Below are 16,590 nucleotides of genomic sequence, written 5' to 3' on the forward strand. Positions count from 1 at the left end.
CTTCACAGGATTCAACTCGACATCAGTCATTTTTTCTGAACTGCTGATCTTCACAAGTGTCGCGGAGGGGTTTTCACATGAACTTTCAAACATAATCATAAAATAATTTTTAAAAATTGCAGAAAAAACGCAAAATTGTGAATTTGCGATAAGTGAAGATGCGAAAAGTTACAGCTGTGACACATTAAAAAACCTAATCAATAATAACCACAATAATGTTTAGGAATACAGCCTCTTTTGGGTAAGATTTCACTCACCTAAAATTTTGGAACCAAAATCTATCCCGTTTTATTTCTACTACTCTGTCATACATACAGATTATATGTGCGTTTCAGTCCCAAAAATGTTTCTTCTCCCTTTGGTTATAGAACTTGGTTTCCCTAAAAAGAGTTGCCAAGCGTTCTTTAGCATTTCTAGAAAAATCCGTCTTGAAAATGGCTTTGACAGTAAACCTGCAACCATATCTATTTGATATCCTCATTCAGCAATTGAGGGTTGACAAAACCACTATGAAATCCCAACAATATATTTGCCTCTACAGCACGCTACAGATGCAGTTAGCTAGCGCTGGCTAGCATAACATCTCATTGTCCAATCATAGGCTGTAAAAACGATGACACTTCCGCACGCCAACTAGAAGGCTAACTCGAATTTTGATTGGTCAAAACCACCTGTCGGGTTGACACTATTTCTATGGGACGGCCCACCATTGTTTATTTGATTAGGAATGTTTTAATGTATCTTCACACACATATGATGATTTGAGATCATTCATTGAGAAAAGCTAATGGCTTCTATATTTTAATGCAACAATTGTGCTATATAGAGGTGGATTTGGGTATTAGTCCGTGTTTACATTCAAGGGAGCATTCTGTCATTCAAACCAGATTATCTTTTAAGCAGTCTAGTGGGTGTGGCTGGTTTACACGTATGCTTTTTTTTTTTTTACAAGCAATGGGGCAATTATGAGAGCTTTGTCTGAATTTCGCCTAGCCACCAATGACCAATAAGTTGTGGCAATTTTAAACGCCCCAGTTGTATGTAGCAAAACTGGATAAATCAACAAGATTGCAAAAATAAAGCTCCGTTGACCATCTGATATGCGCGGGGCGACAGTTGTCTGATGACCTCATTGACTCCCTCGCTGAAATTGGATCCTCTCTCATTGTGGGCCTTTGTAATAGAAACGATATTGCTCTTTTATTAATAACATAATTAAAAACGAGCAAGACAGACAATAAAAACTCTAAAGCCACTAAGGTGGATATTTTACAGTTGTGTCACAAATGTCCTCAAGTGGTTATTTCTGCAAATGAAGTACATATACGTATATGTATGAGCTAAATGATTCATTAAACATTTGGTGACCCCTTGTGGACCACCAAGGAGGTGCACTTCGTTAATAAGGAGTATCCAAGAACATTTGGTAATGTTATAACACAATTTGAAATGAAGTGCAGTAAAGTGTTCATCGGTAAATTTGCATAACCAAAATATAACTAAATGCATTCAGCTGTGTACTTGTGTTTCATTGGAAAGCTACATTTAGTCAGACTGGAGTGACTGAGAAAAAAAAGTCAAGGAAGAGAGAGCTTAGAAGTTTATTGACAGTAAAGATAAGGAAAATAGCATAAAATTTAACCAACACAAGACAGAATTCACCTACAATTGTTTGTTTAACCAATTTTTTTATTTATACTAATCTGAACACATTTCACAAAGTATAAATGGTACAATCGGCAAAAAAGGAAAAAAAACGAGCCGTCTGCTTTAAAGATTTCCATTTTTTTTTGCCAACACATTCTCATTTGCAGTGGTGAACTATCTTAGGTTTGATCACTGCGTTTAAAGCAAAAAAGGATGTGGAGTCAAATACAAAATCTGAACATATTATTCAGTGACAAGAGTGTCAATTACAAGAAAGCAAAACACAGTCAGACTGCAGGCCTCACTTGAACAGTGGTATCACATCAAGGGCACCAGCATGACAGCCACTAATACATCACAAATTTCTTTAGCTTCATCTAACAATAATGCTAACCTTCTGGTCTATTAGTCAAAGAATTAAAGAATTTGAAACAGTTTGAGGATTTTATGTGGCTTTGACATTAGTGTACAATGACAGTGACCGCCTAGTTTGGCTGATTGGACTTTAGATGGTCGACTTTGAGAAGGAAACTTTGAGATGGTGATTCCCACCCATGTCATAGTTATGAAGATCCATCAGCGTCTGGATGGCTTCCTCAACTGATGACATCTGAATCAAGGCCATTTTATGGTCCCTGGGGGATTAGACGGAACAAAAAATTAGGTTATCAAAATGTAACACAAAGGTTGCATTTCACCAAGTTGCACATTTATTAGTGGGAGCCAATTAGTTCAATAAAAGAACTACTATATTTTTTGCTAGTTTTTTTCCACAGCCTAACACTAATACTCCAGTGCAATTCCTTTTCTCTCTTTCTGACAGCCTGTTGTGTTATTTCTTAAAGCTATTATTGCTATCAGAAAAAAGTATTAAGTTAAAATATGCCTATTTTGCCTGTTCTACATTTTTCTTTTATTACTATATTATATTTGTTTTTGGTTTCTAATCAAATAAAAAAATGCCCTGATGCAAAATAAATGTTTTTTTTCCTATTCAGTGTGAATTCTTTGCTAAGCGCGACTTATACTCAGGCCTGAGTTTTTGTCTTAAAAACGTGATAAACATTGTGTATCTGCGTGTGCATTTGTTGGGGGAACCACTGTAAATGCTTTCTAGTGGCAATGTGTTGAAATGGAGACTGCCTAATGTCAGCTGGGATAAGTTTACCCTACCAATACATAGCCTTGGACACAAAAAGCAGTAGAAAATGAATGTAAACATTTTGGAAAAAAAATGTTTGGAAGTGCTTCTTACTGGAAGAACTTGAAAGCCTTGACTGATCCTCCGCTATTGGAGAACAGGACTCGCAGGTCTTCCTCTCCCAAACTGTCCCTGAACAAAAGGCAGACATTCTTTTAGATAGGAAAACAACAATTTTGCACTCAATGTATAAAATTTCACAACCTTAGATACACCTGATACCCTTAAAAGAAAAACAATCTCAATGTATTACACTAGGCAACCTATAATTCTTTAAAAAGGATTCTCAACTGGTGGAGAAGTAAAATTATGATATAATTCATAAGTGTGACAAACATATAAAGAGTGTTTGTGTATGAGGGGGGAGGGATTGTTGAAATAAAAAGACTTTGGAAACAATATTTACAAACACGTTTAACAAAGACTTCAGGTGCATTGGATATAGGGTTTTGACTTAAATAAAATAATTGTAATTTGATGGGCAACACATGATATTGAAAATAGAAAAGCTTAGAATGGAGTATCAGTATTTTTATTTAGGGGCTAAAACACAACTGTGTACATAGGGAGTTACTTTTTGGGCAATTTTGATATTCAATTGTACTTTACTTCTCTGGCCCTTTGCAATATATTTAAAAAAGTACAGACAAGCACTGTATTTTCTATAGGGCGCAATTAAAAGTCTAAAATTTTCCCCAAACTGAACAGGCGCCCATTAAGTCGGTGGTCCTTTTGTATGTACTAAATTCAATATTGTGTAGACGTCGCTGTTTTACGCTGACCGCTTGATTGCTTAGGTGCATCTTTGCCGACACGCTATATTTATATAGTATATTTATATATTATATTTATATAGTATATTTATATAGTATATTTATATAGATTGTTATAAGTAAAATTAGACTGAATAAATGAAGAATAATTCTATGAGCTCTACCGGATGTTGGAGAGGTGAAGTGTTGTGGAAGGTGGAAAGATATTCTGAAAGTTTTTGGATCCAGGTTTCTTGAAGCGATGTAGTGGAGAGCCAGAAAAATCTGTGGAGAAAACTAAATTAAGTCAAGTGTCCTACTTTCTGAGATCTTTGTATGAAATTACAGTGTCATAATGAGCGCTATAAGACTGTGTTCACCTTTAGTCAAGAGCTGGTCATCCAGCCCTTCTCTGGGAAGAGCCACAGTTTGATGTTTGGACAGTGTCACTCTCATCACTTTACCAAAAACCTTTTGACCATTCAGGTGGCTCATGGCTATAGAGGAGAAAAGACATGAGTGGAAAAATTGGCTCTGCCCGACTTGTATTGGGTTTTCACTTAAATTTAAACTTTCCTCTTCATCAAACAAATAGAAATACCAGTCAAGAACAGCACAAGTAAAACCAAATTGAAAGGTTTTATTGTAAAGGTAGGAAAAAAAAAACTTAAATTACTACGGTTAATGTAGAAAAAACATGGCCGCGATAATCCAAAAATCGCCAAATAGGATCACCCCTATTATAAGTAACTTTTTTTTATTCAGTAGAGTGGGACCCACTTACGAGTTTCAGCGTGGATTTTCACTTTTTAGAACTTTTACATTTTTTTGTGAATATATTTAATTCCAAGAGAAAAAAAATCACTTATTCGCGATAAGTAAAGTTGTGATAATCAAGTGAAGACTGCATATGTTCCAGTCTTAAATATATTGGTCCAGATTTGCAATGATGTGATCAGCTCATGCCAACTTCTGTTTAAACATTTACCTTGGTTGATTTATTCAACTAACTATCTATATATCTGTCTATTTCACTTTAGTAAGAAACTTTGAAGTGGACTGTAGTTAAAAGTTGTGCGAGGGCACATTTTCATCAGATGAAGAACATGTTTATATTCTTTAAGCGAATGGTCAAATGGCCTTAAAATTGGTAAAAATAGGAGATTAATTGTGAAGTATCGAATGTATTCTTCATACTTTTATTCAGTATAGTCACTAGGATAGAATTTTGCAGAGCCTAGTGGAAATTTCCATCATGACACCTATGAGTTAGGGGCGCGTCATATACCAAGACATGCCCATTTCTTTGTCCACCTCATCCCATCTAAAGTTTGTACCTAGATCACATGACCCTCTGTTAATAAAACTATCTTAACTGTTGGGGGTAGCCAGAGATTCGAACTGGTCAGGCTGGGGGATGGACACATCTCCCAGCGCTGGCTACTCTGACCCCTCCTTCAGCTGAAGTCTAGTGAATCTCATCAAGCCGACTCTCCGTGTGCTTCATCTGATCCGAAATTATTGAATGTATATGGTTTTAAACCCGACATGAATCGCCTAAAACAGGGGTGTCAAACATACGGCCCGCGGGCCGGATCCGGCCCGTCTGGTGGTTTGGTACGGCCAGGGGAAGAAAGCTGCATTGTATAAAAAAAATATGAATTTTCTTCAAAATGTTTAGTTCTTGTATTGTCCACTGGGGGGCCGCAGTCTTTTAGTATGTGCAGACAACATGAATTGACATTTATTTAAGATCTTATGTTATTCTCTTGTTCATAATATATAGTTCATAATGTAAAAGGAAAATTCTGTTAATAAACATTTTGATAATTTACTCACTCTTTGCACTAATTATTAGTGACTAATACAAAGGAAAAAAGTGGGCTTATTGTTAGTTCTATGTAATTTTGCAATGAGTTTACTGGTCCGGCCCGCTTGTTCTCAAATTAAGCTGTATTCGGCCCGCAGACCAAAGGGAGTTTAACACCCCTGGCCTAAAACATCTCACTATTTTTTTTTTTACTTTGGAAAAGATCTGCATAAATGTATGATAACGTAAACTCACCCAGCTGAGCCTGGTTACCATCAGATAACTGGATGAGAGCACTGTCCTTTTTATTGTACAGTATCTTCACCCGTTGCACGTCACCATAGACACCTAAATATGGAGAGATAAAGAGAGCGAGAGAGAGAGAGAGAAAGGTGGACCAAGACAGGGAGAGAGAGTAACAGACAGACAGAGCACAGGGTAGAGGAGAGCACGAGGACAGAAAAGACAGAGCAGGACAGCAGGAGCGGATGTAGATAAAAAGGAGAGGTGTGAATGACGGAAGGAATTCAGTTAGTGCTAGAGAGAAAGGATCAGAAAAGAACGGATCTTCCCATTTGACTGCCACTTGAATACAACATTTCAGTACCACAATGATTTTCTTTTAGAACTGTCAACCATCATATGTTTAGTATCTGTGTATGGAAAATGGCCTTTAAGTCACATTTGTGCACTGAGCTATAGCAGGAAAAGCTGCATAGGACGTCTGTGAAGTCAACACCTTAACACGTGGAGCAATAATTTAGGAGTTCAAAAGATAAAAGCGGCTGGTTGACAGATTGTAAGAGCAAAGTGTCGAGCTGCAGATGATCCGACTGCATAGTTTCATTGCTTGAATGGAAATATGAAATAAAAAATTGGGAAGGCATTTGTTTGAAAAAAATGTTGAGAGTTCAAAAGACGAGGAAAGATTTGACAAGGAGAGTCTTAAAGTGAAAGTGGTGGCCTGTGTGATCAACGTATCCATTTTTAACAAAAAAAAATGCGAACTGCAATGTAATGTTTTTGTAGTTGGATATCTACAGGAAAATATTTGTATTTCATTTTGAATTTTTGATTCAACGGTTAAACCCTCTCTCAATGTGTCTTTGTCTACAACTAGGCTTAACAAATTTGAATTCGAGAGCTACTTGGAGACAGATTAAATAAGATTTTTCAGATTATTTATTTGCTATATGTTAAAACTGTCTATTTGACTTTATAATTTGTACCTTTCCAATATAATAAACTGAATATCTTATATATAAAAGAAAATATTTGTATTTCATTTTGAATTTTTGATTCAACGGTTAAACCCTCTCTCAATGTATCTTTGTCTACAACTAGGCTTAACAAATTTGAATTCGAGAGCTACTTGGAGACAGATTAAATACGATTTTCAGATTATTTATTTGCGATGTTAAAACTGTCTTTTTGACTTTATAATTTGTACCCTTCCAATATAATAAACTGAATACCTTGAATTAAAAAAAGTCTTTCGCCGCCTCCTAAATTGAATCTTTGAATATATAAACATTTGTCTGTGAAGCTATTGTACTCAAGAAACCTACATATGGAAATCAAATTGTTGTTGTCCTTAAGTTAATGAAAGAAAAACCCACCACGGTCAATGAAATCACTTGGAACTTACAAAGATACACGTTCGCTTATCTTTTCACGTTGAGAGGGCAGTGAATACGTATTATTAAAAAGTACAGCACGTCATTTTTGAGAAATTACGTGAAACAAGAATGTCCGCGCTACTGTTGGAGAAAAGGTAGAGCAAACTGGATAAACAGACTGAAAAGTAGAGATTGAACATACCAAAGAGGGTAAAGAGACTTTGAGGCGTGACCATCTTTACAGAGAGAGACCGCAGAGTAGAGGACAGGAAGAGGAGGAGCAGAGGAGGAAGAAGAGGAGAGACGAAGGCAGAGATCAGACCACCCAGCATTGGACGAGGGGAGATGATGGTTTCCATGATGATGAGCATTGGAGCAAAGATTATTTGGGGAGAGGTCAACATTGTCACAAGTTGGGTGACACCAATTTATCGAAAGGGGTGAAATAAATTAAAAAACAAAAAATGACGTAAACATACAATATTGAAGGTTACAGGGGAAATGGGTTTGACAAATAGACCGTGCATTGGAACAGGGGGAAGCAGGGAAGGGAAGAAAGGAGAGAGGAAAAAAAGACAAAAACCAAAGCAGAGGTCAGTAAACGGCATCAACGGAGTGAATGTGTGCGAGCTTGTTTTGCAACAGACACACACACAAATCCCAGGCGCACAAACACGCAGTGCAGGATGAATAAATAAATTAGGGTAAAGAACATGAAAATGAGTAAGGTGGGGAGGAAAAAAAATACTAGAACAAAACAGGTGTATTTGATTGGATAAAAAGGGCATAACAACACCTAACTGGAGGGATGTGTAAGTATATCAATTGGGTGGTGACACAACAGGAACAGATAGCATTACTTTATATACAAAACATAACTTAAAACGTAAGATTCCCAAATTTCTGTTTTAAAATATAAGAATGGATGATAATGCGGTTCAGACTGCTAGCAAATGTCGTCTTGTATATGGCTTCCAGTACCTCGCTATATGAGAATGACAGCCTCACACACTGGATATTTCATCTACTTTCTACAATATGTAAACCATGAAGAAACATGGCCTGGACTTTTCAGTATTATGATACTAAATTGAAATAATTTTGTACTGAGGATAACTAATTCAAGAACTGATGTAATTAAGAAACAAGTAAATCAACAATTATATTTGTAGAAGCATTTGTGAAGAATACAAATGTCATATTTACAGCTAGCATTTTGAAATGCAATTAATCCTTTATTTTGGGGAAACTATTGCTTGAGTAAATATTTCCCTTACGTTGTAAGAATTTGATAATAAGAAAAAATGGGCATTTTACAGCGGTGAAATAAAGATAGGAACTCAACACTTCATGCGTTTCAGGCACAGTAGAACCTCTAAAACTGAAGGCCCATGTGTGGTTGTTTGCCTTAGGATATATAAAACTCAGGTGGATAACCATCCCAGGACAGATTACATTCAACCTTAGAGGTTCTGCTATACAAGCAAGGGACGCTACAGTGAGGCGTTTCATCACTCAGTGGCAATGAACGCGGCAGTTGAATGAAGACGATGACACATGGGGAGCGAAATGTGAAAACCACCACTCCGCTGTAAAGGCGTTCTCAATAGGGAGATGAGCAAGGATGGATTGAAAAAGTAGAAGGATAGTCTCTGACAGATAGTAATTCATAGGAGAGATTGTTATTAAAGATATCGATGTAGAAAACACATTAGGGTTGATCTAAAATGGAGTTAGAAGAAAATTACTAGCATCATAAATTTCAATTCTAAATTGTTTTATCTCTCAATTTAATGTTCTTTTATATTCCTAAAAAAATGAAATTTAATTGAAGACATTTTTAACATTTTAACTTCAACAAATAGGTGTGTAACAATCATCATCTGATATTAAGAGATAGATCGATTTATTTAAAGTCTTAAGATCTAACCGTCCTGATATGAAATTGTGTCTTAGGTCAAATGAATTGTGCAGTAAAGAGTAAAAAATAATATTTTTAATTAATAGAGTAGTTATAGACTTTTTTTAAATGTGCATATTTTAGGGGCAAATGAAAACCACACCACAACACCCGAGTGTGATGGTAGGCAAAGGATTATTTTGGATGTGCACAATTATTTTGTAAACATGGGTCCTTATATCACTATTAGGTTTATTTATTATTACCTCATCGTTCAGGTTGGATGCCAATAGCACCCCAGAAACACTGGACCCCGATAGAGCAACACGTCCCGCAGCAGCTGCCGCAGCCGCGGCTGCACTCAGTGGGCTAATGGCTCCTGTTCCCATAAAATCATACAGAAAAAATACAGTTCAAACCAAGGGTTTACATCCACTACACAAAACGTTTTAAGACAATTTCAAATATACAGAGATTACCAAATGTCAGAACCATGACAGTATGATACATGTGTATTATGCACCCTATAGAATGAGTTACTTGCTTCAATGTCAGAAGGTCAAAGGTTTTGACATTATCCCTATTGTTTGTTTTTATTTTAACATGAGGCAAAAATAAAATATGGTGCACTCTTAAATATGTAAACGTCTCCCAAAATGTTCGAACACTGGAGACCTAAAAAAGTCTAGTTTGAATGGTGCCAATTTTAGAAGTCCCAGATTTAAAAGGGTTGTATTTCCAGCTGCAGTGAGCATTTTAAAAAGTTTGGGGAACTTGGAAATGGCTCTGACACACTTCAATTGTTAAGCTAAATGATATCTCAATATTCATTTGTGTAAAACTGTTGTTCTACCACACCACAGCAAATGCACATGTATGCTTTTAAATACTACTGTATTTGTATACGGTTTGCTTGATTAAACTCCAACCTACTAACACAGACTCAAATACACTCTCTATACTCTAGTAACAAGCAATGTGGCGCAAAGATCAAGGAAAAGTAACTTCAGAATGAGTGTATAAGCGATGAAGTAGATTTATTTTATTTTCCTTCATTCAATAATTATTTTGAGACAGAGCGCTGAGAAAGTGTGTCTGACACTTCCAAGCATTTTCAAGGACTGTACACAAAAGCGTTTTTTTTTTAAACTTGAAAAAGCTTCAGTATTTCCTAGCATTTAAGGATCTTAAAGGTCCATATAAAGACTGAAAATACCAACGATTCCAACGTCAAAAATAACACGTACATAAATCTTTAAGAAAAAGTACCTGCATTCTGTGAGAGGGAGAGAGAGGATGAGTAACCTGCTCCACCTGAGTAGGAAGCTAGCGCTCCAGATGGGGTACCTATAAGAAACCATACATTTAATTACACCACAAAACTGCAATAAAACAGTCAGTAAATAGAAATGTTAATCTGCAAAAAAGGTCCTTAAAATTAAATATAAATTGATTTTACGTTTAAAAAAAATAAAAATAAAACAAGCCCTTGTGGGCTTTTACTCTACTTTAAGGGGGAAAAAAGGTAGCTACCATTTTCCGAAGAAAGCATGAATGCCAATGTTAAAATTTAAACTCAGATGAAAATATACAGAGCATATTCACCGAATCAGTGTTGCCCACAGAAATATTCAGGTAGTATTGTATCCGTTTACCTATGCCCTGCCTGTGAATTTAATTAGATTCAGGGGTACAGCAGATACACAAATGCATACATGTAATTTTTGTAATTACCCAATAAAGAATGATCTTTATTCGAATCTCCATCTCCTGTAGGTAAATCCGGTCGAGTATAATCCCGACTCTTATCATTGTTGTATTTGACATTAAGGTTGACAAGTTTACTGAAATCGATCCTCAACGTACAGCACGCATTATAGATGTTCTGTCCATCGAGAGACTGGAAAGAACAGATAAAAGTTAGAAGACAGTCAGAAATGTAGTCGAAACATATTAGGCATCTTGCTACCATCAATGAGAGAGAATGATTATATTTTGGTTTGTTAAGAAACTATCCAAATGAGCTAATCCGCCGTCTGACAACTCGGAGTAGTCCCTACGATGAGATTGACCTTAGAAGCCATAGAATACAGTGAGTCCTCAGGTTACGACGTCAAATCATACCCGAGATGTGGTGTAACCCAAATTTTGGTTTAAGTCGAAACATAAAAATGAAGTATAAAATACACTTACACTGCATGTGCAGTGCTATACAGAAACCACCTTGCAATATTACTATTTTACCAGATAATTCAGTATATCACACTAATGTATATAATTCGGTGTTGACAAAAAAAGGATGTTTTTTTGTCCTGATGTTGAACAAAATTTGGAATAGATTAAGGCAATTTACATAATTTGTCATGGAAGAAGTAGATTTTTTTTAATCGGGCGTTTGTGATGACGAAATGAGGCAATTCAAGATTGATGTAAGCCGAGGACTCCCTGTACTAAGAAAAACACTGCAGTAATTAGTGTGTTGAAATGATAGGGACTACAAATACTGGAAAATCATTTGACATTTAGGAGCTATGTTACACCTACCAATTTAGCCTGCTGAGCGTTGACAGGATCACTAAACTGCAGAAGCGCTTGAAACTGGTTGTTCTTTGTGAAGGTAATTATCTTCATCACAGTTCCAAATTTACTGAATATCTGAAAAAAATAAAGCAATTTTATATTTTTGGACAGTGTTGTTAAATCATCATCATTGTCAAAATAACTACAAAGGCACCGCTAACAAGGAATTTACATGATAACAAAAAAAATCGTATTACGACGAGGATCACTGCACTAGGCGATATGACAAAAAATGTTATCATAAGAAAAAAATATATATAATATTGATAATTGACAATAACTATCACATGTTTTTGTTCCAAATTTGAAACTACAAACTTCTGTGTAAAGGTAAATAAATTACTTTCCTCCTCAAAAAGAATTCAAAAGAGAAAAGAAAGCAAGCTCCAATTATTTTAAGAATTTAAATATTTTTTTATAAATTGTGCTTCAAACCAAAAGCTGCTGTGCAATATGGAATAAATAAAATAATCAACTGAAGATCATCATTGGCAAGAAGACTTTTCAGCCTCACATAAAAACAGAGTAAATTTAATACGTGTTTTTAAACCTTTTTCATTTGATGGTTCATTCTCAGATGCCATTCGCTGTCAAATACTGTAGGGTAAGAAGCTCACCGAGTTTTCTTCGGAAGAAATACCTTCTCATACCCGCTTAAGACGTCATTGCTGACATCAATGCCGACTGAGCCATTCACTCATTCGCACACTCACACTCTGGGGTAAAAATTGCTGCTCTCCTACGTACACGGAACACCGATCATTTGTCAGATTTGCACCAATATTTCACAAAGTGCTGGAATCCCAGATCCTTGCTGCTCCACTTTACTTTACTCTTGGGATCAGCAATGTGACATCAAGTGAAAGCAGCTTTAGAACGAGCAATCTTATTTTTCTCTCTTTCATCATTTGTATTTCTAGACAGGCTGCTGAAAAATATTGAGTGCTTAACATTTTCAAGCGTTTTCAACGACATACAAAATTGAAGCATGTTCTTAAACATTGAAGACATGACAGTGCACAAGTTTTTTGCCCAAGAACATTTTGACAGTGGACAGTTGAAGTTCGAATCAAACCACTGACCCTTTAAGTACGACCACATTATCAGCCACCTATGCTACCGTATACATCAAAAAATGTACGTGAAAGTTAAATTTAATACCTGTTGCAGAACATCGAGTGTCACAGGATAAAACATGTTGTCAATTATAATACGCAGGACAGGACTGGGTGGTGGGGCGAGGTCCAAAACTCCGTGATCAGATGAAGGAGAATTTCCATCCTGAACTGCTGAAACTGCCTGGAGCACTGCCTGAGCTCTCTGTGGGGAGACCATGAGAAAATTCAACAACATATTAAACATTGAAGCAAATATTTGTTTTTATTCAAGTCATTTAGAAATTTGCATCTTCATGGCTTTATCTTAATGCAAAACATTTTCAAAGTCCGAAGCTTGGTGCCACAACGGAAGAAACATTTAAGGCTTTATAGCCATAGGTTGTGAGTGGTTGCAAAAAGGCTGTGAAACTAGCTAGCATCAGGCACGCAAGGGCTTTGGCCGATGTCTGGTGCCATTATCCGGGGACGACAATTTAAGGCTTTCCACAAGCGGTTCAATAGATTTAAAAAGATGAATTTTGCGAAGTTTGGAGACGGCTTCAACATGGAATACGAATTTCGAATACGAACCAATAAACTACTGCGAGTATCTGGGTTTGTTATTGTAAGATTCATCCAAATTGCCATTCATTTTGCGCCTAACCCGAGCAGGCATATTGATAAGACTTACCATTGCTTTGTACGCCTACTTCTTTTAGAAGAACCCCAGGAATTATACGATTTGTTTCAAAACAAAAGACTTCATAATACTTCCTTTATGAAAAAAAAAATGTTAAAGCGATAGAGGCTACCTGTGCAATTGATTGCCACGCTGAAGTCACATAAGGCGAATCATTTGTCAGAATTTGTAACTCAGATGATTTACAATGCACCCGTGTTACCGAATACACCCAGTTTACAGTGCACTTGAATCAGATGGGGAAATAAGATGTGGAATCCGTAGCGATGGTGAGAATTTGAAGCATTTAAATTGGAACTTTGGTACTTTTTCCAAAATGGCTGCGTATGAGACAAATTATTAGAAGTACAAATATTTCCTCAGAGTAAATACCTGGTTAAGTGCAGAGTCTGTTTTCAATTCCTTATGGTTGGAGTACTGGATGAATACGGGATTATTTCTGACCTTAATAGAGGAATTCACAGATTATGAAAGACGTTCAGGATTGCATAGTGAAAACAACTAAAACAAAAAAATATCAAATTCCTGACCTGAGGTGTAACAGCTGAGTAGTAGTTCACCATTGTAATGGCAGCTTCCGTAGTACTCAGCTCCAGAAATGCCTTCAAGAGAAATTTTGTTATTAGAGGATAAAAAGTCTATATGAAACCACATGATAAGTCATACCTGGTTTTTCCCTTTCAGCATTAGTATATTGGTAACCTTTCCAAAAGGAACCCCCAGTGCAATGACCTCGGTCTCTGATACTTCATTGGGAAGTTTTCTGATGTGAAGAACTCTGGATGGTGGTGACTCATCCAGACGCTGCTTTTTTACGTCAGTGCCATTTGCTGGACACACATGCAAATATTTTAATTAAAAGTATGAATACGGTAAAACATACGCCAACTCAAGTAGTTCGCCTGCAAACATTTATGAATTATTTTTCCTTAAATTTATTAAATTGTATAGCTCGAGGAAGGAAGGCCTTCATTTAATATGATACTGATAGCAAGGTTAAAGGTTTTTACTCATTAGTTTCTCTCAAGTAGGGACAGTTTCGCACAACCATGTCACCTGATTTTGAGGATCCACCAATGGGCAGCCCTGATTTTGTATCTTTGTAAAGTATCAAGGAGTGGGCAAAAAAGCAGATTTAAATGGTTTTTTTTATGGAACTAAACTATTAACTACTAACATGATAGCCATGGTGGCAACTGGTTTTGCACAAGTAAAACATATTTTTTTTGTAAACAGTTGTGCAACACATGATTCGATAGTTATTCTTTTACATAAATAATCTTGTTTTAAAAAATAAAATTCACATAATGCAAAGCATCAAAATGTCTTACAACCTCGGGAGTATTTTGCAGCTTGAGAGCTGTTAAATTTGAAAGAGTAAAATGGATAATTTGATGTGGAATAACTATTAATTGAAGGGGAAATAACACATGGCTTTAAAATGAAAGCAGACCACATTTTGGACACAAATCCACCTAAAAAGTGACGGAAGAGGCTGGATAATGATGAATTTTTAATTATCAATTCTGGTTGTGAAGTCAAAAAAATTGCTTAAAAACAGTGGATGTTCCCAAAAGCACTGTTTGAGGTAGAATAACTATGAACTGAGGGGGAAGAAGCCATATTTGAGTGACAATTTAAGAGAGTGACTTTCAATCATTCTATTTAAAAGAAATATTCAAAACGGTTTCCTTACCAGTCATGGAGCTTGGGCTGCTACCATAAATGTTGAGCTCCTCAGAGCCTCTCTGTAATTAAAAAAAAAAAAAAAAAAAAAAAAAAAAGAAATGAGATACCTGTAACACCATCTCATTTTCTGAACCGCTTTATCCTCATTATGGTCGCGAGGGTGCTGGAGCCTATCTCAGTTGTCTCTGGGCCAGAGGCGGGGGACACCCCGAATCGGTGGCCAGCCGATCGCAGGGCACAATGGGACGGACAACCATGCTCTCTCACATCCATACATAGGGGCAATTTAGGGTGTCCAATCAGCCTACCATGCATGATTTTGGAATATGGGAGGAAACCCACGCAGGCCCAGGGAGAACATGCAAACTCCACACAGAGGGTAATGACCTGGATTAGAACCCAGGACCCCAGAGCTGTGAGGCCGGCACGCTAACCACTTTTGATATATTTGTATTTGAAAAGAATTAACAAAATCGCCTAGTCGTACCTACATTATTACTCACGACAATATTAGCCAGTCAAAAATTTACACAAATAGTAAAAAAAATATTCTTGCCTTTACACCAACCGCAACATCGCTGCCAATGTAGGGAATGGGTATATGGAAAAGAGAGAGAAGATAAGTAAACACAAGTCACGTTATATACATTTTCATTTAAAACTATACTATTGTACGTCTATTGGAATCATCTATCTTACGTGTTCCATTAGTGGTTCGATTTCTAATGTGTACTGTACACCCTCTGTCACACCCAAACTGCGGCACGTCAGTCATGTATCTTTTAAATGTATTTTAACGTTTTAATATACACCATGCTTGCGGCCAATGACCTTCTATTACTACAATAACAAATAGAGTACACAAAACTACACCAGCTAAGGGGTGTACTTCAGGCTTAGCTAGCTCGTACTGCAGCCGTACAGCTCAGCTAATAATTGTTAGCATCTCCTAAATCAAGAATTGGGACCATCGTCCATTCATGACTTATATGAACTACATACATACTTTAGAAAACATGTGAGCGTCTAAACGCATGCCTAAGAAAATCAAGACATTTTATTTTACCCGTCCATTGCAGTTCTTTGTCTTCTTCAGCGTGAAAGTACGTCAAGTACAATACCCGAACAAGTGGGAGTAAAATGGACGTCTTCGTTAGCAAAGTAGGCTCTTTACCGCCATCTTCAGCTTTGGATGATAACAGCACATGAGGATTTGCTATTTCGTCGCTGTAGCTAGAAAGATAAACTACTAAGTGTACGATTTGACCGGAATTTAATTACATTCACCTTAAATATAAAATAAAAATAACACCAGAAGATGAATTAATTAGGAAAATTGCGTTTTCAAAAATAATTAATTCAAAAACATCCCCAAAAATAAGTGTATTTAAAAACGGCCAGGGCTTTAGAAAATATATTTTTAAGATAAATGGAACAAGCCTCCACACCAAATCATACAAATAAGAGATCCTGTTTTTTCCCCAACTGATCTAACAGTTTACATGTCTCCAGGGTGATGTGTGGGACATAGAATCCATGTGAACCATGTTCCATTTATCCATATTTGAGGAGATCATGGCGCAAATCCCTAGATT

At 36.5% G+C, this 16,590-nt stretch overlaps 1 protein-coding gene across 1 annotated transcript; it reads right to left on the bottom strand.

The window, feature by feature from the left end:
• Positions 1 to 1,585: 1,585 nt before the first annotated feature.
• Positions 1,586 to 16,172, bottom strand: LOC144201567 (polypyrimidine tract-binding protein 2-like). Its single transcript, XM_077724301.1, has 17 exons — positions 16,062 to 16,172; positions 15,552 to 15,573; positions 15,003 to 15,054; positions 13,973 to 14,136; positions 13,837 to 13,908; positions 13,679 to 13,750; positions 12,671 to 12,829; positions 11,474 to 11,584; positions 10,664 to 10,829; positions 10,199 to 10,276; positions 9,196 to 9,308; positions 7,232 to 7,265; positions 5,666 to 5,758; positions 3,981 to 4,097; positions 3,786 to 3,885; positions 2,903 to 2,980; positions 1,586 to 2,282 (listed from the first exon to the last, which is right to left on the bottom strand). Exons 1-17 carry the CDS (start codon positions 16,067 to 16,069, stop codon positions 2,153 to 2,155), a joined length of 1,569 nt encoding a protein of 522 aa, XP_077580427.1. The 5' UTR covers positions 16,070 to 16,172; the 3' UTR covers positions 1,586 to 2,152.
• Between the last annotated feature and the right edge of the window lie 418 nt (positions 16,173 to 16,590).

This window comes from Stigmatopora nigra, chromosome 9 (genome assembly GCF_051989575.1).
Source record: "Stigmatopora nigra isolate UIUO_SnigA chromosome 9, RoL_Snig_1.1, whole genome shotgun sequence".
In the NCBI taxonomy this organism is placed as follows: Eukaryota; Metazoa; Chordata; class Actinopteri; order Syngnathiformes; family Syngnathidae; genus Stigmatopora; species Stigmatopora nigra.

Excerpts from the sequence above, each read along its gene's own strand:
- LOC144201567 (XM_077724301.1), bottom strand. Across the intron at positions 15,055-15,551 it reads ATGTTGCGGTTGGTGTAAAG|AGAGGCTCTGAGGAGCTCAA; the intron begins GCAAGAATATTT and ends TTTTAATTACAG. Across the intron at positions 10,277-10,663 it reads TAAAGATCATTCTTTATTGG|GTACCCCATCTGGAGCGCTA; the intron begins GTAATTACAAAA and ends GGTTTCTTATAG.